The following is a 20,793-nucleotide window of genomic DNA, read 5'->3' as shown; positions in this document are numbered from 1 at the left end:
TCTCCTTGATACATAGCGAAACTATGTTCGAACAAGATCTGTCTTCAAAGTAATGAGGACAATTATCTTAAGGTTCGCTTACGCAGCTTGTTCGAAGGAAAATATATCGATAGTGAGACGATTATTCCGTCTATACGAAGGAATTTGGAAGCGACTTTTCCTTTTGAGCGACCCACCTCAGTATTGAGAATTTAATTCGTGGCGAAGACTTGTTCGCGACGAAATATCTCAATTACAATTGGATACAATATCTTGTTACATCGCCAAGGAAAAGCCGATTACCAGAACGCTCCAAAACTCCTTCGCTAATATATCCCCTTTCCTCGACATCCCTTATTACATCTGTATATGCAACGCGTATCACATATACGAGAAACATTGCGACGCAACACGTTTACGTTTGATAACATGTTGATTAATTAGCACCGATCGCGATTTTTTTTTTTTTTTTTTCGGCGTTGTTGATCAAACGACGCCAGGTGTAACGAATAACATGTCGAGACGCATCGACGAAGCGCCGCTTTTGCAGACAGGAAAATGTGAAAGCGACGCTAAATCGCGGCGAGCACGCAGTCACCGTCACGGAGAGCGAGCGCGTGACTTTCGCGCAATTCTTCATCACAATGTGTACAATCGGCATCAGCTGCCGACGATGTTAATACTTAACGAAACTAAATGCTACGGAGTCGACGAGAAGTAATTACAGGTATATCTTGGTCCGCTTGGCCGCGTCGCCGTGATTTCGCGTCGTTCAACAACATTCGCAAAGCAACGATCGCTTTTCCTCGATTGCTCTTGTTACGCTTAACAGAGTCCCGTTTCTTATTCAACCGTTTAATATCGCGGTGACACTTTTAAGAATTGAGGTCCCGGGAAGACCTGTTTAAGAGAAGAATTCAATCGACGAATTTCAAAAGTGACGAATATCTTCTATATCTTCTGTATACGACTGTAATTATTCATCGGTTGAAATCGGCGAGATTCTGTGATAGCAACATTTCAGTACTAAATGACCTTCTATCATCCTCTTGGATACATTGTACATTCCCTGCGCTGAGAAGTTAAAACTGACATTTCCGTGCTAAAAGTGAAATTCTTACTGAAAAAGATTCTTACAGTGATAAACGAAATTTTACACCGACAGTATATTATATAATAACGCCAATATATATACTGCACAACGCCCGAATACCACTTTTGTTTTAAAACGCTTCAAATCTGGAATATACTTATAGAAATTACATTAGCGTCAAGAATCGATTTAGCACGTTTCTTAGTCAGTTTGTATCGCAGGCGATACTGTTTAAGAATTCACTTCGATGACGGCGTATCTAACGAAGATTATCGTCGTACAAATTCTTTTACATCGCATTTGCTCGGTATAAGCATTTATCCATTCCGACAAATAATACGCGAGAGACCATCTTCTCTCGCCGCGCACGATTCTTCGATCTCTCGCGGATCACGCAATACAAATCGCAATGACGAACGTGATACTGTGCTTCGATGCTCTGAATCATTCACCATTACACGCTATACGCTTTCTTTTCGATTTAACTCTCTATTGCCCTGTGCATACACATTATATACCTACGGCCGTTTCATCATCTTCCTCCTTCGCGGCTCTTTTTTTGTCAATAATTCTAACTTCAAGTTCCAACATGGATAACTTGTTTCCGAGCTTTAAAAAGTTTTCAAAAGCACAGATTTATTTTAACAGATTTACCTACTTATTGTGCCACATGCTTTCCTCTGAATCCTGAGAGACGACTTGGGCGATAGAGAGCTAAAAGTCCCATACATTCGGGACGGATGTGCATTCGAATGACTATCCCATACTCGATGGCATTATATGCTCGCGCACGCTACAACTAGGACATTGTAAGATCCGTTCGTAACTATAAACGAATATTATATATAGCGACAAAATATATACGTGAGACCGTAAAAGCCCTTTGTTAAAGATTCCGGAAACCTTCAGGCTTGATTGCGCGACGGTACAAACTTCTGTTCTCGCTTACATAGCTCGTTGCTTACATCTAACGCTGTTTGTGTGATATAGATAGAGGAATGCGCGTGTCTGGCGATCCTGTTCCCGTTCCAATGGGCAAAAGATCATTTGTTGTACGAACGGAACGCGATGATCGCAGACGTCGCGACGACAGGTACAAGTCAATCGGAAACGTACGAGCCGTGTGTTTCGAAAATAACGCAAGTCGCATTTACAGTTCAGATAAGTTCGGTCGACCTGATTGAAGACGATCTACGGAAACTCATAGGCATAGTTAGATTAAGTTCGTTCGTGCCTCTTAAGAATTAACAAGATCGTCGCGTTTTTTGGGAATAAGTTTATAAGTCTATCGAACACGCTCTTGGCAATTATCAAAACAAGACACGCGCAACTCGTACAAGATCAAATCGATACTAATCAATACTTGGCGGCTTCTCTCGGATCTGATTTTTTTTTTTTTCGACGATTCGCACTGCCTGTCTCCGATCTTCCTCGCGACATTACATCACGCTCATTCCCGTCGACTGGAATGGATTACATGTACTCGTACTTGATTAAATTATGACGACGTTACTCGTGCCATGTCCAAAAGTATTGGAAAGCGCCGAAAACGAATCAACGAATGAACGAACGAGCGAGTGAACGAACAAATCTACGTCGAACTGAATGCTCCCTTTCTTGTTCGTGCACGGGTGTGTGTATTCGTATGCCGGCCCTCTCTTCGTTCTATCGCTTAAAGTGTGTAAAGTATTTTCTTTTTAGGAACTTATAATACTACTCGTGGCCGCCTACGACTGACCCGACGGCGACTGTTTCGTTCGCGCGGGTTCAACAAAATTGCGTTTACGTGTCGCGTATCCGTGTCAAAATCAAACTATATACATACATATACATACTCCGGCTATACCTCGATAATCTTGTGCGATCTTGCTTTCAGTCGACGATAACTTAACGCTCTTTTTTATCCCTTTTCTTTTTCTTTATTATAATTTACCTAAATGCGCGCGCTTCGCCACCAGCGGCTGATTATAATCGAAGGAGGAACGCTAGCCGCTGCAGCGTAAAGATTCTCTAGCTTGAGGTGAGTCGAGAAGACCAACGTTGTTCGTTTAGAAGTCGACGGAGCGGTCGCGCGTGTCCCCGATCCTCGCTTCTCATCGTGGAATGTCGTAGACAGAGCAACAAGAAAACTCTTCGCGCTGGCCGTGATTCCGCTTTAGAGCCATGGTACTTGTACGACGTTAAATGACGAGAATCATGCGGGGAAATATACACTACGCTGTATACCAGACTTCCGATAAGAGTACCACGGCTCCTTGGCGGGAAGTGCATATGCCTGATCGCTCCAGTTCTGGCCGAGAAGAAAAAAAGAAAAATAAACGTGCAAACCCACGTAAAGCGCGCGATTGAGCTTGATCGGGTCGTTGTCGTCGTCGTCTGCTAGTTAGACCGGGCTATCTTGTCGAAAGACAGTCTCTCTCTCTCTCTCTCTCTTTCACTCTCACTTTCTCTCTTTCACACTCTCATTTTTTCTTTCGATCTGCTGCTACCAATCGATCATATGCACGACAAACTTTTCGGAGCGTCAGGGTCATTGGACTCCCTTTTTATGTCTCGAAGAAATCGCTGTCTTGCGCATACAAGTTTCATGAATGCCCGCGCGTGGATTTCCGGTCCTCCACAGCCCTCTCTTTCTTTCTTTTCTCCCGATTTTGTTTCCCCTACCTTCTACCGACACTCGCCGATCTTCATCCACTCTCGAACACGCTTGTAAGATTTTCTACTTTATCACAGATGTTTTATTCTCGATTTTATAACGCCCTTTCTATGCCTACAGCTCACTCGGTAACAATCAATGAGGGATCCTAATGTCGTGTTTCCCGTGTTGTTCGCATACTGTGCACGATTACGCTTTAATATACATTTCCCGTGTTGATTTCTCTCTCTCTCTCTCTCTCTCTCTCTTTCTCCCTGTGTCTTGTATAGTCAACACGTGTTACAATCACAGCTCTCGTCTCGCCATTTATGTGCAAGAAGACACGATCACACGCTAAGGCCTGCCTTAGTACAAAAATATACATTCGCTTCTTAAAAAATAGATCTTAGCATTCTGTACTGGCTAGCGTTCGTTTGATATTTTACAGTATTTTGATTCTTGGCAGGCTGCTTTAAGGGTTTAGTTTATAATATCGGCTTCTGAACGAGAACCGCCGTCGAGTGAGCTCTCTCAGGGCTTATTCCGATCTAAACGCTAGCTTGTGCACCATCCCTTTGTTTTATTTCGCTTTCGCGACGCGCATATTCATAAATACGTTCGCATCCGCTCGATCGCAACGGCGAAGCGATTTAGACCAGGCCGAGGTGGAAAGCAACGTGGAAGGAAAGCCGCGTTTAAAGCGCAGTGGAGAAAACACCGTGAGGAAAGACGGTTACCGCGTTCAATTCGGAACGGCGACAATTTTTCTTTTTTTTCGACCGGATGTGCTTTCCGCATCCTGCCTCCTCTTATGAATATGGCAACGCGCTGCGGCAGCGTGCAGCCCGCTCGACTTGTATACACCTCTTTCGGCAGGTTCAGTCTTATGCTTGTGGTTTTGTCGTTATCATGCTAGCGACACGTGGTTACATAGTTGCGTTGTGCCCGTGTCGAGCGGCTGCACGACCGCCTTTCTACACACGATATTACTTTATTACAGAGGACTCGCAGAGATGGTACTACCTTATCACTTGATTTGTTTCTACGAATCGCGGATATCTGTTATTCAAAACGCGTATCATCACGCTCCGCGCTCTCGAATAATTTTCTTTTCGTTCTTCCTCTACTCGCATGATGCTATTAAAATTGTTCTCGCATAATTGTCGCATGATTTTTATTCTCACACTTTACTCTCGCTTTCTCTCTCTCTCTCTCTCTCTCTCTCTCTCGCTCATTTATCACACTCACACGCTGGACACCGCGTCCCCGAATACAGTTTTTCTTTCTTTTTTTCTTCACGCGAAATTTCCGTTGAAAGAAAAACGAGAAGAAACGTAAAATTACTTGGTAAAGTCTTTACCCCGTCCGCATGGTATCGGCGGTCAGCGGACGAGCTTTAATCGATTTCGCTCGCGTTCGTACGGTAATAGTTATGACTTTTGGAAAGGGAAACCCATCCCTCGGTCGGATCCTCTCGTTTCGCGTTGGACTTCTCCCCTTTCTTTCATCTGATGTAAAAATATACACGCGCGGAATACGAAATGAAAGGGCACGAGCGTGATATACCTTAAGTTCATGGCCGTGGATCCTGGCGAACGTGGGCGCGTGTGCACATGGCGTACCGCACATTCACGAGGACGGCGGCCATTCTAAGGTGTTTAATCTGGTTATCTCTCTATGGTGGATGTCGCGCGACAGATTTTCTCATTTGTGAATTTACCCTTATCCGCGACTCAGGTACATATTAAGGCCCGTTCATCTTGTATAACAGCTGGTCGTACGTCGAAAAGAAACGCTTTTTCTCCACCTCGTATTTTCATCTCCTCCCTTCAATTTGTGCTTCCCTTATCTCTCCCTTCTTCCTTGTATAGTTTTTCCGCACGCATCTCCGCGTCGTTCGCGCGTGTATCCAGTGTCTCGAACGTATGGAGAGATATATGTACAGAAACCACATATAAAAACCAATATTAATACACGTGTGACTATAAGTTACGATACACGATAATGTAATATAATTATACAAGGGCTCGAAAAAAGTAAAGAACCTCTCGGAATAGTAAACTGTGTGTATATACGGCATATACGGTTGCATTTTGGTATTTTATCTTTGTTACGAATAGCGCTCTCTCTCTCTCTCTCTCTCTCTCTCTCTCTCTCTTTCATTCTTTTTCTCTCTCGCTGCCTTTCTCTCTTTTAAACACGCTCTCAGAATCGTCACTGTTAATCGCACGACAGAAATAGATGCTGCGTCCGGATGTTGACGTGTTTAAAGTTCGATAGATAATACAGTTATACATACATATACATACATATACGATTAGCGGTTAATAACTCCGATTTTACAGATATACCTACATTCGTGTGTTCGTCATCAGCGGTCGCTAAGAGCACGATGAGTATAGACGGTTATACATATATTTGCGTTAATCGTTCAATCGCTACTCATTATCACCTATCGAAAGTTATACGTAAACAGGTGTGTGGATATATATAGCGATCGTTTTTTTTTTTCATTTCATTTTCGCTCGCAACTGCGTTCTACGTACTTCGTCGAGCGGATCGCGCTCTTTCCAATGCGCGCTATGTTAACATTTGTACAAAAGCGTCCGATTGGTCTTGGTATTAAAAATAACCTCGGATCGCTGTATTGACTTCGTGCTCTCTTTCTACTTTCTCTTTGTCTTCGAGACTCTTTATGCTCCCGCGCCGCTCATTTCGACGAACTCTTCGCGAAGTCTTACTAGATATTTACTCTCGCACGTCATGCTCTTGGCGCTCGCTATCACCTAACTTCCCAGAGAATTGGAAAAATATGTTGTTAAACGCATTTCTACTTACATACGTTTGTGGAATTTTGTTATTCTTTCCAGTGGAAGATCACGAGATCCGAACCTCTCTCTCTCTCTCTCTCTCTCTTTCTTTCTCCTATGTGTTGCATAGTTTCCCTTTTTCTGTTGGATAAGTCGTATTCTTTTGCTCCAGCTCCGCTTTGTATGATACATCTCTTACAAGATTCACGACAATCTTCTTACATTGCAATCTCATTCTCAGCTACGTCGTTCTAATGTGCCGCTCTCTTTGACCAGAATAATAAATGTAGTTATATAAAATGTACTCTGGCTTCTTCTGGCAATATCGACTTAATAGGCGAGAGGAACGATATACATTTACACGTCGCACTTATTGCGGTAATGTACATTCGTGATCACCCTCCTAAAGTCACTTTGTTAACATCAAAGTGCGACTCATGGTATTCCATAAGAAGAAAACTATAGTGCATATTTCACATCATTCCGAAGAGATAATCTCTTAGTTGAAGAGGTCATCTCATTATTTGCAAATGTGTTGTAATTTGCACTATATATATCATTAACAAGTCGAAAGTAGATCTAGTTTGACTACAATTTATCACATTCATATAATAACCGATAGAAGTATTGTAAACGAGGAGAAAGTTATGTGTGCGTTTATCTCTTTGTATCTCTCACACATTGCACCCAGAATTCCCAACTCGGAAAACGATAACGCTATTGACAACGAGATTTCGAACTTATACTGCGTATTCGCTGTTCGATGTTTCACCCTTGTGAAAAAAATCTTGTAGAAGAATAAAAGATGTAATCTGATAACATTACTTCTGAGAATGTTGATGGCCCGGAGATGGTTTTTGGATAATCACACTGGATAGAGATTTTCCTTGACTTCTGTCAAAAATTATTTCTGATCACTGAGAACCAACGGTATAATCACTTCTCTACTGTCGCCTTTGAAAGGATCGAATATCACCATTGGCAAATCTGAGTCATTCAAGGGCATCCAATGTGGACCCATTATATCTCGAATTTCCTAAATATTAAAACATTTAATATTTTTAAGATCACTCGGTTTTGTAATCGTTAATTTCTTAATCGTACAAATGCAACAACTAATTTCTTACATAAAAAAACCCAGAAAATATAGAAGACATTTGCCAAAATTGTTGTATACTCACACGTTTGATATTTTCATCTTCGAAGTTTCGACACAGTTTAACTTCAGATGTGATATCATTTTTTGCAAATACCAATAATTTAAGAGTGTTGCCTCTGAGACGCGCGATGGCCAACAGATTCTCTTGATAATATTTATGACCCAGGAACACCATCTTCATGAGTTTATTACATTTCCATGCCACTAACACCAAAGGATCTGGACTATAATGAAATTATATACAAATTATACTCTCTCATCAAAGGAGAATGTATTAAGTCAGAGAATTTTCTTACCTGTGTGGATCATTTGGATCAAATGTAGATGGTATATGCTGCTTGTGATCTATTGAGTCTATCCATGTCAATGATTTCAATGTATTTGCGTACCACATTGATATTCGATGTAATGCTCTGATATTAATGTTCTCACAGAATAGAACTTGTAAGTGTGTCAGTGGCATAGCAGCACATAATATATCAGTATCCAAAACCTTAACGCCGGCATAAGAATGTATAAGATTGAGCCTTAATTCACAATGTGGGCTGCAAATAAATAAATACTTATGTAAGTTCTTTTTTAGTTTCTCTCTCTCTCTCTCTCTCTCTCTCTCTCTCTCTCTCTCTCTCTCTCTCTCTCCTTCTCTCTCTTATTAATAATCAAAATAATTTTAAATATGACTGGTATGACAATTATATTAACTCACTTTTTTTGAACAAACATTTGCCAAGCCAAATTTGTTGTTCCTGGATAATCCTGTTTCCAGCCATGTATATGAATTACAAGTCTTTGCATACATCCATTATCTAACGCTGCCAACAAAGTATCACTGACATACTCATAATCTAAAGTTAAGATAGATAATCTGATAAACGAATTAAAAATAGTGTTATCAAATTCAAAGAAGTCATAATAGTCAGGATCGTTCTTGACAGATGCTAGACTGAGGTGTGTTAAATGTTTGGAGTGATGAAGACGGAGAGGTTCCACAATTGCAAATAAATTCATAATCAATTCTTCCCTGCAACCCAGACTCAGGGCTTCCAGACAATTAGAAGTCTCAATAATATTTATCACACATTGTACTGATGCGGAACTTTTGTAATTACTAAAATACAAATAATCCAACTTTATTATTTATTTATTAAATATAACAAGTTGATTTGTACACTAAGTAAGATTAATACCTGTCACCCTCGTTGTCAAAAGAATCACAAATATTACTATTGAATTCCAAGAACAATTTTCTCAATTGTCTATTGTGACTTAATTTCTGCAAGAGCCTGTACGTCTCTCCTAGGCAATTGATGTTTCTAGATATATCCCAACGAATCGTAGCCTCGTGTACACTCAGAGCAAAACGATTTGCCAAGAATCTATAACAAACATGCTATGTGTACTGTGCATTACTTAATGAATCTACAAACAGATGGTAAGTCTTACGAACCGAGTCCATAAAATGCTGTCTTTATCTCTGAACACAAAAATGATTTTTTTCCAGAAGTTTGGGTGGAACAAAGTGTATCTCCAATTTTTGCATACCTATGAAAATTGAATAATAAGTCCACTGAACAAATTTTACATTAATCAAACATAATTTTTTATAAGTAAATATACATAAATATTAATCCATATTTACATTCTTTTTTTTTTGCATGATTCATCTTTTTCCTTCTTTTCTCCATATTGGAGGAAAAAGGAGAAAAGATAGACCTTGCAAGTCTAGTTAAAAGAATACCTAAGTCTATTGATATAACAAAGATAACACATGGAATTATCCAACGATCATTTTTACTACATTTGTAGTATAAGATATTGTTTACTGAAACATCACGTGCATTAACTTGACAATTTTTCATATCATTGATGATCTAATCTCTATCATGTCGAACAAGGTTTATCGCTGTAAATGATCGTTGGCATTTCAGCGTCAATATATTCAATATACTGTTTTGTTGCTTGATAAAATAATGCAGAACAGAGTATACGTATACAAAGAGTAGCGATTCCCTTTCTCCTCGCACACACGTATATACATGTATGATAACGTTCGTAAACTTTTACTCATGCAAATAACGGTTGAGCAAGCGTATATGTCAGACGAGAAGCAGATAGCGGATTCTCATTAGTATACATTCCGCCGTACAAGAAATATTCTTACAAATGACGCGATGGCTTTATCGTCGCGACACAATGTCAGGTCAGTTTACAGCGCAAACGATCGTGAAGAAAAGGAAAACATGAGGCACAAGGCTCGCGCGTACATACACAGCCACACGCTTGCGGCACGCACGCACACTCTCTCTTTTACATTCCATATACCTGGGAGGCTCTTATTCTGGTCTCGTGCGACAAATACGAGAATATCTCCTGCAAGATAACGGCAGGCAGGTTGTCCCAGGACGGGCCGTGGTCCTCCTGCGCCATTTCTGACATACGGCACGCAGGTATGCAGGACGAACAGCTGTTCGCCGCGCACAGCATAGACAGCTGTCCCTCGCACTTCCTCGACGTCGCCATCTCCTGCGTCGCGTTCGCGTCCCCATTCCCCGACTCCGTCGCGACGGCGTCGCTTGTCGCCGCGCGGAACTTCTCCAATCGTACATCGGACGTGTCGTCGCAGGCGCGCATCATGTTCAGCCAGCCGATCGACCAGAGTCGCGAGCCATCCGTTGCCACACCGTTTGACCTGTCGCCGATCGCAGCCGCGGGCGCGCCGTTCACAGCCGAGACGGGCATGTATATATACATATATTTATATGTACGCGAGCCGATGTGTGCACGCACCAAACTCGCGATCGCGACTTCCTCGCAAACGCGCGAACTCACTCACGTCGAGTCGTACACGCTTGCCCCAACCAGCCTCAACTATCGCGGCGCGGGCGGCCTCTCCTGGCTCTCTCTGTCTCTCACCACTGTCCGCTCGTATCACACGCATGAATGTGTATATACGTGTAGCAGGGCTGGATTCGCCCGTCGATTCGCCCATGGTTTCAACTCGCGAGAAAGTATTTCGGTCATGTCAGAGTTTGGGAAAAGGGCTGAGGAACAACGTAGAAAGAATAAGGAGGAAAATAATTGCCGATTGTCTGCACAATTCGTGAAAAATGAGAATATTATTACGAGTCTTCGAAGGCAGAGAAGCGAATTAAATTTCATTTCATCCTTGATTTCATCAGAATTTGATGTTATAAACTCATGTAACATATAATAAAAGAGAAATATAAGGTACTTATATTCGCGTTGCTTGAAATGGAAGAATTCTAATGTAGATAATTAAGATAGATATATATATATAATTTTTAAGGATGGATAAAATGAATCCAACAAAATATATATGAAAAGTTTTTATTATTTATGTAATTTTAAATAAGAAGAATATTCGGCCGAAGCAAATCTTAGTGCTTAAATATATATATATATATTTTTTTTAATTATACAATATAATATAAGAAATATGTAATTAAGCATATTAAGATCTATTTCGAATATTAAGTTATTCTTATTTAAAATTTGATTTATTGATATCCCTCTAATAATCGCTTTATATTATTGTTAATTATTTGTGTTACTAAATTACATTAAGTGCTTTTATTACGAAAGAGTAATATATACATATATTGTATTAAAAAATAATCATTTTCAACACTGCTAATGGAACAACTTTAATAGCCAATAATGTTTTGATTGGGATTTAGCCAAGTTATCCTATATATATGTATAATAGCCATTTCTATATACCAATAAATTATTGGTATATTAAAAATTAAATTAACGTATCTACTTTTTTAGTTTTAAGAAACAAGGAAAAAAGATAAAGAATGAATTAAACTAAAATTAAAGTTAATCTATGGCTGTGTGTGCGTTTCATTGCATGCATATAATGCGCATCAGGCATACGCATTATGCGTGCAACGGAACGCAGCCTATATAGCAATTGTTATTATTCGATGGAAGCTTGGATTCGCAGCTTCAGCTTGGGACCACGACAGATGTAAATCCCGCACTGCATCCCGCGAATTATGCGGCGCACACAGGTGCGTACCACGCGTCAAATTGCCTCGCCTCCATTGGTGAATTGATCGTCCAGTCCACGCGTGTTTCGATGTTACTCCACAAATACGAATGCGTATTCTTGGAACCAAAGAGTAAGCTCATGCCGATTGTTTATGCGCGAAGGAAGTAAAAGAAGAAGAAGCGAAAGCGTTTCACAATTTCAGAGATGATTTACAATTCTTATATATAAATACATAAATATCTTATCTGAAATATTTTACAAGATATAATAATTAAATATCTCATTTGCGATAAACGGAAAGAGAATTTGAAAACAAAATATATAATAGGTATCCATATGTAAAGATAAAACGCGTGTCTCATCCTTTTGTGAGAGGAAAAATATACGTAACCTATAAAAATATTGGATGTCAATTAATCTGGCAATCCAGTATTTTGTATTGTATATGTGTATATTAGTGTCGTGTAGCTATATGCAATTACACGAAGCTATCTATAGGAACGCGTTTGACAAGAGGAAGAATTACGAGGCAGAAGTTGAAGTTACCTGATAAATTATGGTACATCAATGATTTAATATTTACACAACTTTTCTGGCAACAAATCTGATGTATATTTTGACAGATTGTTATTATTGAAGATGTGTAAGTATTGTATTATTGATATACCGATTCATCAGGTAATTTTAGTTTTTGCTTCGTATTCTCTCTCATGTCAACGCGTTTTGGTATCAATAACTTTTATTTTTATTTTTTAGACAAGTTGAGGATAATATATGTATAAGACATCATAAATCAGGACACAAAGTCTATCTTGTCCTCGAGAAGTCATATAAATGTACGTCTTTCGGATAATGAAGTTCTTTGTCACGTCCCTCTCTTATAAGATTATAACAATATTACATTTGTCCCACGACAAAGCATTTCTAGCCTATTGATTGGCTGCGTGAGAAAGAGAAGTTGTCGAATCTCTCTTTATCCTACAGCCAATCTATAAACTTAAAACGTACGACAAAAGTAATACCTACTTCAATGTTCTTTAGGCAAATATATATATATATTCTTTTAACAAATGATACGCTTATCAGCAAACAATAATTGGGCATCAACCATGTAACTTTGTCGCTATACATAGAACGAAAACGTGAAAATTTCAAATCCCAAAATGACCTGCAGCGACTGTTGATGTTTTGACTTATTTTATTTAAAAGAATTAAGTCTTTTCTAAAGAAATAATGTTCTCGATTCTGTCAAAAGGAAGAAAGAGACGATTTCTCACGGATGTCTTTTAACAATAGGAAATAGAAAACCATTCTACTATAATTGTAAAAAAATGTGCATCATGTGCTGCTGACTTTTACTGCATATTAATTTAGTCTCTTTTCCTACACTGTTATATATTAATAAATATTAAAATTAATAAATAGGATTTGTTAATGTACAGTCTACAAGAAAACCTCAATTAATATATACAACCCAAATAGCTATTAATATTATTATAATTAAAAAAAAATTAAAGGATTCGGTTTAGAGTACTATTTCTTGTAGTGTCAATTCTGTTCTTAGAAAGTTTATAAAAAGATTACAAAGAAACTTATCACGAGCTTTTATCACACCTAGATTTGACTCCGGTTAAAAATAACGACGAGGTTCCGTCAACGATAGTACTTTATCTGCGTTGGCGATCGTCAATGAGGTCACATTATTAACTATTAACACGATAACTATTAATTATAACGTTTATTAACAAAAAAAGAAAAAAGAATCAAGCATAATGTAAATGCATGTGATGACAAATAACGTTAAGCTTGTTGAAGGTCCAGGTAACATTGACTAAGAAATGTGTTGCCAAATTTTACCATAAATGAATATATATTGTACGAAAATAAATTAATAAAAATATATTCTTTCCATGTACGTAACAATAAATGATAATTATATACAGTGATATTATTAACTATATTTGTGTTGTAAACACAAATAAAAAAAAAGAAAATAAAAATAAATAAGTCTAAATTATTAGACTCTTTTTAGATTACCTTATTATATTAATAAATACTGCAGTATTTATTAATGCTAGTTTTAATAAATTTATCAATACTTGTATTAATTTATTATTTATTAGTATATTAATACTAGTATTATAATAAATACTATATAGTTAAATTGAGGAGAACTAAGTAAGTCAAAACGTTTTTTCAAAACTGTTATTGCTTATTATAGGCCATTAAATAATAACGAAACTTTGGTCTATTAATATTTTAGTATTTACCTATTATAATTAATTAATAAGTATATATACAGTGTGTAATAAAAATTAAATTAATATGGCAGTGTAAAAGCCAGCAGCACGTTTTTAATGAATCTTGAGGAGACTTTTGGTCCCTTATTGTCCTCTTCGGAAAATCGTTTGCTGCATGATTATTGAGCCATCTTTTGGAGGCTGAAATCCATGACGATACATATGTTTTCTTGCTGGATTGCCTGCATTCTGGTAAATTGTTATTAGAATTGCACCATACAGAGAGAACGCATAATTTCTAGTATAATTTACTAAAATATAAGCAATATCGAGCAAAAAATTAGACATCGTATGCTGCTAGTTTTACAATTCGATCGATACCCTGGTCGTTATCGTTCGTGACGCGCACACGTACATACACGTATATATTTAAGCACGCGTGTTCACGGTCGCAAGTCTGGACGAGTTTTTTTAACGCCTTTTACAACCTTTAGCGCGAAACGGAGCGCGATTAATGCACTGTAATGCTCGCGACGCTCCGCGACATGTGCGGGGCGTCGCGCGCGCGCGCGCGCGAGGACGACACGGAACTGTCCGAAGGCCATAGCGTGTCAGCTGGTCCGGGGACCGGGAGGAAGCGTGAGGAAGCGTGGCGAGGAGGACAGACGTCTGGTTGTGGTGCGCGCCGGGCGGCGTGGCGAGCAACATGGAGAACGCGCTGGAACGTCGGACTGTCGTGTTGTTATAAACCGCGAGGGAAAAAGCTACAGTCGCCGCGCCGCCGTTTAAATGACACGGCACGATGACGCGGTCGAAGATCCAGAAACTCAAGTTCTTTATATTCCTGCTGATCTTCCTGCTGGCGCAGACGGCAGTCTGCGACGGGACTTTTCGGGAGAAGAGAAACTCGTCGTTGACGAGTGTGGACGGCAAGGTAGTTCCTATCGCGGACGAGAATGCGGGAACGAACGAGAAACCTGGCGATAAGGATAGTCAAAGGAACGCGGTCGGGTCGCCCGTTGACGCGAAGAAACCGCCGGCCGACGGCAACAAGACGCACGACATAACCTCGAAACCGCTGCCGTCAGACAACGTCGTCGCGAATAAAACTGCGCACATCGTGGACCCGTCCAGTGAGGTTCGTATCTTCGTTATATTCGAACTACATCCTCGGTCTTACTTATGGCAACTACAATTTTATTTTTATTTTTACATAAATTGAATAACCCCGATTATCATAATTATGCGTGCGACACGTATATCCGGGAAGATAACGACCCCGCATGATAAGGCGAAAAACTAGAAAATTTTTCTTTGTGATGTCTCTAAGAAAATTTATTCTGTATTTTTGACCTGTCTCTTCATGTATTCACATATATAATTTCTGTAAAACAGAGTTTGCTATACGGGTTAAAAGGAGCCTTTGGTTCTCATTGATTTGACACTAACATATCTCTTATTTCGAATTTATGAACATCTTTGAGAACAAAAATCATTTATTTATTTTATTTAGTTTTCATTCTATCGAGATTAAAGGCGTCTTGCATATGCAATACTGTGAAAAATGCATCATGAGGTCAAAAAAAAGTAGAAAAAAATTAATTATTAGCTTATTGTATACTGGAATAATTCTTGTATCGTTTACTATAATTTATCGATATTCATGAAAAAAAACCTTAGAATAATTTATATCTTGAGTATACTAAAGCAGTCGATCTTAATTCTAGTGTATAATTGCAGCATTAATGCTAATAACCATGTATATTAATGATTGTCATGTATCCATTGTTGGTACATATTGAATATATCAATTAAATACAAATATAAATATGTATATTTTTCTTCCATATTAATAGATTTATAATTGACAGATATTGACATTAATATTTGTTATATGTCAAATAAATATATTTGTTAATTCGTACATTTCATTGTTATAATATATTGAAAAACATTTGGCCAGATATTTGTTAGAAATACTACGTAAATTTAAATCTGCAAATAGAGCTTTACAAATTGTATATATTATATTATTAAATTATATTTTTGTTTCGATTTAATTTTATTATATCTCTATTATTTTTAATTATGGCACTTTGATGGAACAGTCCAGTGAGGGCCACACCTTCAACACTGGTGCTCTTGTACGTGGTTTCTTAGTCTTTGTGGGACTAAGTATCCTTGTCATGGCCTATATCGTGTTCCGTAGTTTTAGGTATGTTTTAGACAATAATAAATAAAAATAATTATTATACTCCCTAAAACTTTTTAGAGTGAATTTCTGATTTTAGAGTAGAATCTCATTTTTAAAGATTGAAAATTGTATCACTCTTTTTCAAGACTGGCTCAAATTTCACTTTTCAGGATAAGATTCCACTCCAAAGAATGTAGAGTGTAGATATTTAGTATATGACTAATAATTTAATGAGATTTATATTTTATTGGTAGGTTAAGTAAGACACGCGCTCAGCTGGTTCGAAAATATGGTGTCCTCACACACAGGCAAGATGTCGAGATGCGACCGCTACCACTGGATGAGGAAGACGATGAAGACACAACTGTTTTTGATGCGAGTAACGTTATGACGATTAATACTCAACATCAAAACACATAAACGTGTCTCTTAATGAAAACGCCGTCGCGCCATTATATATGTCATTCGTGTAATGTTCTCGACATTATGTGATTTTAATAACATCCAACTAACTTTACCCGTGATGTAAGTACACGAAGACTATCAATTGCGAGACAGATTAAGGCATTTTTCAACGTCTTAAAAAGTTATTTGCTTTGCGCAACAAGATTATTACCATCAAATATGCATCTGTGATGCACTTATCATTAACGTACTATGCTTGTCAGCAATAGATGTACTTTTCGTAAAAAAACAAGCAGAAAAAGAAAAATACAAAAGTTTTTACCAATACTCTCCACCCTGTTAATATTACTATGTGATAACACAAAAGTTTAGATATGTATCGTCTAAGAAGAAAAGTTAAGGGGTGGCTATATCTCTCTACTCTTATACAGATTATATTTTAATTAATCTACGTTGTTGTAATTAAAATTATATAAAAAGACATGAATTGTCTATATTTTATTTAATTCTACACATTTTTAATAAAAATTGCACATGCGCATAAAATTTAATTCCATATACGTATGAATATAATTCTGATATACTGTATATATATACACATATATATATATATATATATATGTATATCTATTGAAAAATATGTGACAGTAAAATTTTAACAAAGTTAATTAAATATATTGCTAATTGTGTACATATATCAATAATACTATTGCAATACTTGCTTTAATACAATAGGTACCAATACTACATAGTAATGCATAATATATGTATAATAATAGTTGCTTTCCATTTATTTCGATTCTCAGATAATTCTCACTTGTGACGTCATAACTCAGTTGAATGCGCGTTCCTTTTGCATTCTGAGAAGTGAGATTCAACTGAGTTTTTACCTACAAACTGCATAAGATTGAGACCGTGTGCTTTATTGAGTCTCGTAGATTCACTTTAAAAGTGAAGTTATAAACCTGTGTTGTTATTTGATAATTTTACCAAAGTAAGCAAGTAGTGACGTCATTAATTTGAGTATTTTATACTCAGCTCACTTCAGACTCAGTTTCACTTGTGTGTAAATGGAAAGTAACTAATATATATAATACGCATTACTTCATTAAAATAATAATCATGCTTTATAATTTTCTATAACGCAACAAGTTGAATTACATATAAATCCTTTTTCATAAATAACCATTCTCAACTGCATGAACAATTACGTCTGCTAATCTTTGCCTTCCACTTGATGTTTTAATATTGGATAATGTCCATACTTCAACAATATTTACTGCCTCATTGCCTTTGATAATAGCATCTAAATCGAATGATTGTGATGGATCCAGTAGACAAAATGGAATAGATTCTAGAGCAAATACTAATCCAAGTATGAAATTTTTCTTCAGCTGCAATTGATATCGAATGTTAGAATATAATTTCCGTTTAAAATTTTAACGTAAAATAGATACTTTACATCTTTCATAAATAAATCCCACGGATAAATCTTTTCTGGTTCAGATCCAAGAGATTTAATGGCACTGCTCAACTCGGAGTGATAAACTTTTAATATGTCATCATAATACTGATCTCGAAATGGCTTCTGAGTGCAAGAATAAATTAAAAACGAAAGATCTGTAACAGGACTAGCGCAACGTGCAAGCTGAAAATCCAGTAGTAGTGCTTCTTTTTTATTTTGCCCAATATTTCGTACTAGAAAGTTCGGGGCCCAACAATCACCCGCGGCTATAACAAACGTCGGGGCATCTTCATTACATATTAATTCTGAGCATTTGTCATAGAGTGTACCAAATTTATAGGAATTAAATTGCTTTTCAGCTTTACTGTTAGGATATTCCATCATTAATGCATGTTTAGCTATATCTACTAGTTTTTTCTGTAATCAAAGGTATACTTTAGTAAGAATTATATATTAAAACTGTAACGCGTAATATAGCATTTTGGCAGAGTTAGTGCGTGCTCAGTGCACTTTAAAACCGTTGTTTTTACACAAATCAACATAAAGATATATGTTTAATAAAAAGAAATAAGTTAAATCGCGAAATTCTCAATACATTTTATTGTGTGCCATTTGATAAAATATTACATTGAGCATTTTATCAATTGAGATAGCTCATTTTTACATTCAAATTAGAATAGTGTATAACGGCTTTCATATGCACTGAGCGCACGCACTAGTTCTGCTAATAAAAAACGCTATTACTTACATGAAATTCTTGGTACCAGTTCCAATTATGATCACCAAAGTAGGTTTCTTTTAAATGGCTTGTTAATTCTACAAATTCTTCTTTTCTTTGGTCTCTGTACGCAAATGAAATTGCATGAAATTTCGCCAAGGCTTCTAAGATTACTGTACATTCTGTCCAGTCCAGGCAGCTTTGTCTGGACGCAGGTCCAAATCCTAGGGGAGAAACATCTTCCAAGACTATAAAATCATTTTCACCATCCCTGTGAGAAGCCAAGTAACGTGGTATACGCAGCAGATTGCTTTGTCCTTTCTCTGCTAAGAATTTTTCAATCTTGGGGACAATCTATAGAGAATTGTTTTATATTTATAAAAGCTTTATATCTATATTATTACTTGATTATATATAATGAATCCATTTTTTTCAAAAGATACATAGATTTGTATAATTACATAAGAAGAAAGAGTTTTGTACAATCTTACCTTTGTATAGAACATGATTTCGTTACCGAAAAAATCTTCGCTCCTGAAAGTCTTTCTCCTGCCAACATTTTTGGGAATTGACTTTACAACGAAATTAACTTGCACTTGTTGTCCGTCTATAACACCATATAGTATACCCTTGTTAACAGTCGACAGATAGCTATCACCTTTAGCAAATCCCTCGCCAAAATTCCAGTCTGTCAACTGCACCTTCTTCCCGTTACTTGTTTTACAGAGAATGTCTGCCAGCACCTCTTCTGTGAACTTGTCACTCACGTCGCTCAAATTAATACGATTTTTGGTTTGACTCATGATCGCGATTTCTTTTAATCTCGTATCTATTAATAAATTAATTTACGAAATTCGACAATACTTTTAAAAATACTGAAATCTGATCGAAAATATAAAATACTCAATTTAAATACTGCAATATTATTGAAATTAATATCTATGTTAATTTAAAGAACTTTAACGGCGCGTTTATGCTGAGTCATGCGTCGATAAAAATTTGCCTTTATAACAGATATTTTTCATTAAAATTAAAAGAATGTAACAATGTGTGAGCAACGGCAAAATAATAAGCTGATGAAACTGTTGCGGTATTTATAATGTAATTGTTATCTCGTCGGATGATTTATAGTGATCTTCAAGTATCTCTTAGATAACACTTGATCTCCTTTTCTTCGTGATAAAAACGATCTGTAATTCACACACAAAAGCATTTTATATCATTTCGTAGTCTTCAACTTCTACAATTTTTGACAGCACGATTAATTATATATGCTCACACTTACATATACACAAGTCACTTCTCTGCGATCCAGTTCTCGTCGAAGGAGGGAGGGGGACAAGAAGTGTTTACGTCGATCGTTCTTTTCACGCGAATGCACTAATGCAGTTGCTCGTGATAAAGATGTCCCGATTGTTGATACTGTAATCCACACGTGAGCAAACCCTCGCGTTCCCTGTCGATCTGCCACGTATGGAACTATGACGTTAAACGGAATTTTCCATTGCAAAGCAGGATATTGCCATGCGTTAAATCAACCGGGCTCGCGTGGAGGGGGCGAATTAAATGGTACAAACAGCGGCAAAAGGCCATAAAGCTCAATGTGACTGGACTCCATGAACCACTCGTGTCCGTCTCTCTCCATCGACGTTCTGACACTGCAGTCGACTGTAAAGTAAATTGTGCGCATGTTCTACCATCGATATGCATCGCGAAACCACAGTTGGCTTGTTCTTTTTGCCTGCACTGTCTGAACTGGTGCTGACAGCGCAATAAGTTGAAGTGAAATAAACGTATATCTGTTTCACTTCAACTTATTGCACTCTGTGCATCAGTTCAGTAAAAAGAACAGGCCTGATATATACAGCTGTGGCGAAACTGTGCGAAACATAACCTTACGCATTGCTGGAAGAAATAAGAGAAAATTCTCTCATAGAAAATTTCATTTAGATTTTAGAATAACTGATAAGTGACAAGAGATTGTTGTACCTTATACGACCGTAAAAACTACTGACGATACTCTCTTTTTTTTTTAATGTTTTGTTTTTTTATGTGAAAAGTTGGATTAAATACATGT

The 20,793-nt window shown here is 37.4% G+C and overlaps 3 protein-coding genes across 3 annotated transcripts; 1 reads left to right on the top strand and 2 right to left on the bottom strand.

Moving 5' to 3' along the window:
- Positions 1-7,281: 7,281 nt before the first annotated feature.
- On the bottom strand, positions 7,282-10,427 carry LOC108780061 (F-box only protein 33). Its single transcript, XM_018547648.1, has 7 exons — positions 9,999-10,427; positions 9,124-9,218; positions 8,864-9,052; positions 8,383-8,784; positions 7,973-8,221; positions 7,699-7,900; positions 7,282-7,553 (listed from the first exon to the last, which is right to left on the bottom strand). Exons 1-7 carry the CDS (start codon positions 10,425-10,427, stop codon positions 7,422-7,424), a joined length of 1,698 nt encoding a protein of 565 aa, XP_018403150.1. The 3' UTR covers positions 7,282-7,421.
- Positions 10,428-14,574: 4,147 nt separating this feature from the next.
- Positions 14,575-16,887, top strand: LOC108780058 (uncharacterized). Its single transcript, XM_018547644.1, has 3 exons — positions 14,575-15,072; positions 16,043-16,149; positions 16,383-16,887. The coding sequence occupies exons 1-3, from the start codon at positions 14,737-14,739 to the stop codon at positions 16,546-16,548; spliced, it is 609 nt and encodes a 202-aa protein (XP_018403146.1). The 5' UTR covers positions 14,575-14,736; the 3' UTR covers positions 16,549-16,887.
- Positions 16,888-17,660: 773 nt separating this feature from the next.
- On the bottom strand, positions 17,661-19,609 carry LOC108780055 (uncharacterized). Its single transcript, XM_018547641.1, has 4 exons — positions 19,208-19,609; positions 18,747-19,070; positions 17,996-18,415; positions 17,661-17,927 (listed from the first exon to the last, which is right to left on the bottom strand). Exons 1-4 carry the CDS (start codon positions 19,517-19,519, stop codon positions 17,709-17,711), a joined length of 1,275 nt encoding a protein of 424 aa, XP_018403143.1. The 5' UTR covers positions 19,520-19,609; the 3' UTR covers positions 17,661-17,708.
- Positions 19,610-20,793: the final 1,184 nt, after the last annotated feature.

The sequence above is a fragment of the Cyphomyrmex costatus genome, unplaced genomic scaffold (genome assembly GCF_001594065.2).
Source record: "Cyphomyrmex costatus isolate MS0001 unplaced genomic scaffold, Ccosl1.0 scaffold666, whole genome shotgun sequence".
NCBI classification, from domain to species: Eukaryota; Metazoa; Arthropoda; class Insecta; order Hymenoptera; family Formicidae; genus Cyphomyrmex; species Cyphomyrmex costatus.
Note: the sequence above shows the minus strand (reverse complement) of the source record. Positions and strands in the feature narration are given on the sequence as shown.

Excerpts from the sequence above, each read along its gene's own strand:
- LOC108780061 (XM_018547648.1), bottom strand. The coding sequence starts at position 10,427 with ATGTATATATACATGCCCGTCTCGGCTGTGAACGGCGCGCCCGCGGCT. Across the intron at positions 9,053-9,123 it reads GACAGCATTTTATGGACTCG|ATTCTTGGCAAATCGTTTTG; the intron begins GTTCGTAAGACT and ends TGTTTGTTATAG. Across the intron at positions 8,222-8,382 it reads CAAATGTTTGTTCAAAAAAA|CCCACATTGTGAATTAAGGC; the intron begins GTGAGTTAATAT and ends ATTTATTTGCAG.
- LOC108780055 (XM_018547641.1), bottom strand. The coding sequence starts at position 19,519 with ATGAGTCAAACCAAAAATCGTATTAATTTGAGCGACGTGAGTGACAAG. Across the intron at positions 18,416-18,746 it reads ACTGGTACCAAGAATTTCAT|AAAAAACTAGTAGATATAGC; the intron begins GTAAGTAATAGC and ends CTTTGATTACAG. Across the intron at positions 17,928-17,995 it reads GGGATTTATTTATGAAAGAT|CTGAAGAAAAATTTCATACT; the intron begins GTAAAGTATCTA and ends TATCAATTGCAG.
- LOC108780058 (XM_018547644.1), top strand. The coding sequence starts at position 14,737 with ATGACGCGGTCGAAGATCCAGAAACTCAAGTTCTTTATATTCCTGCTG. Across the intron at positions 15,073-16,042 it reads TCGTGGACCCGTCCAGTGAG|TCCAGTGAGGGCCACACCTT; the intron begins GTTCGTATCTTC and ends TTGATGGAACAG. Across the intron at positions 16,150-16,382 it reads ATCGTGTTCCGTAGTTTTAG|GTTAAGTAAGACACGCGCTC; the intron begins GTATGTTTTAGA and ends TTTTATTGGTAG.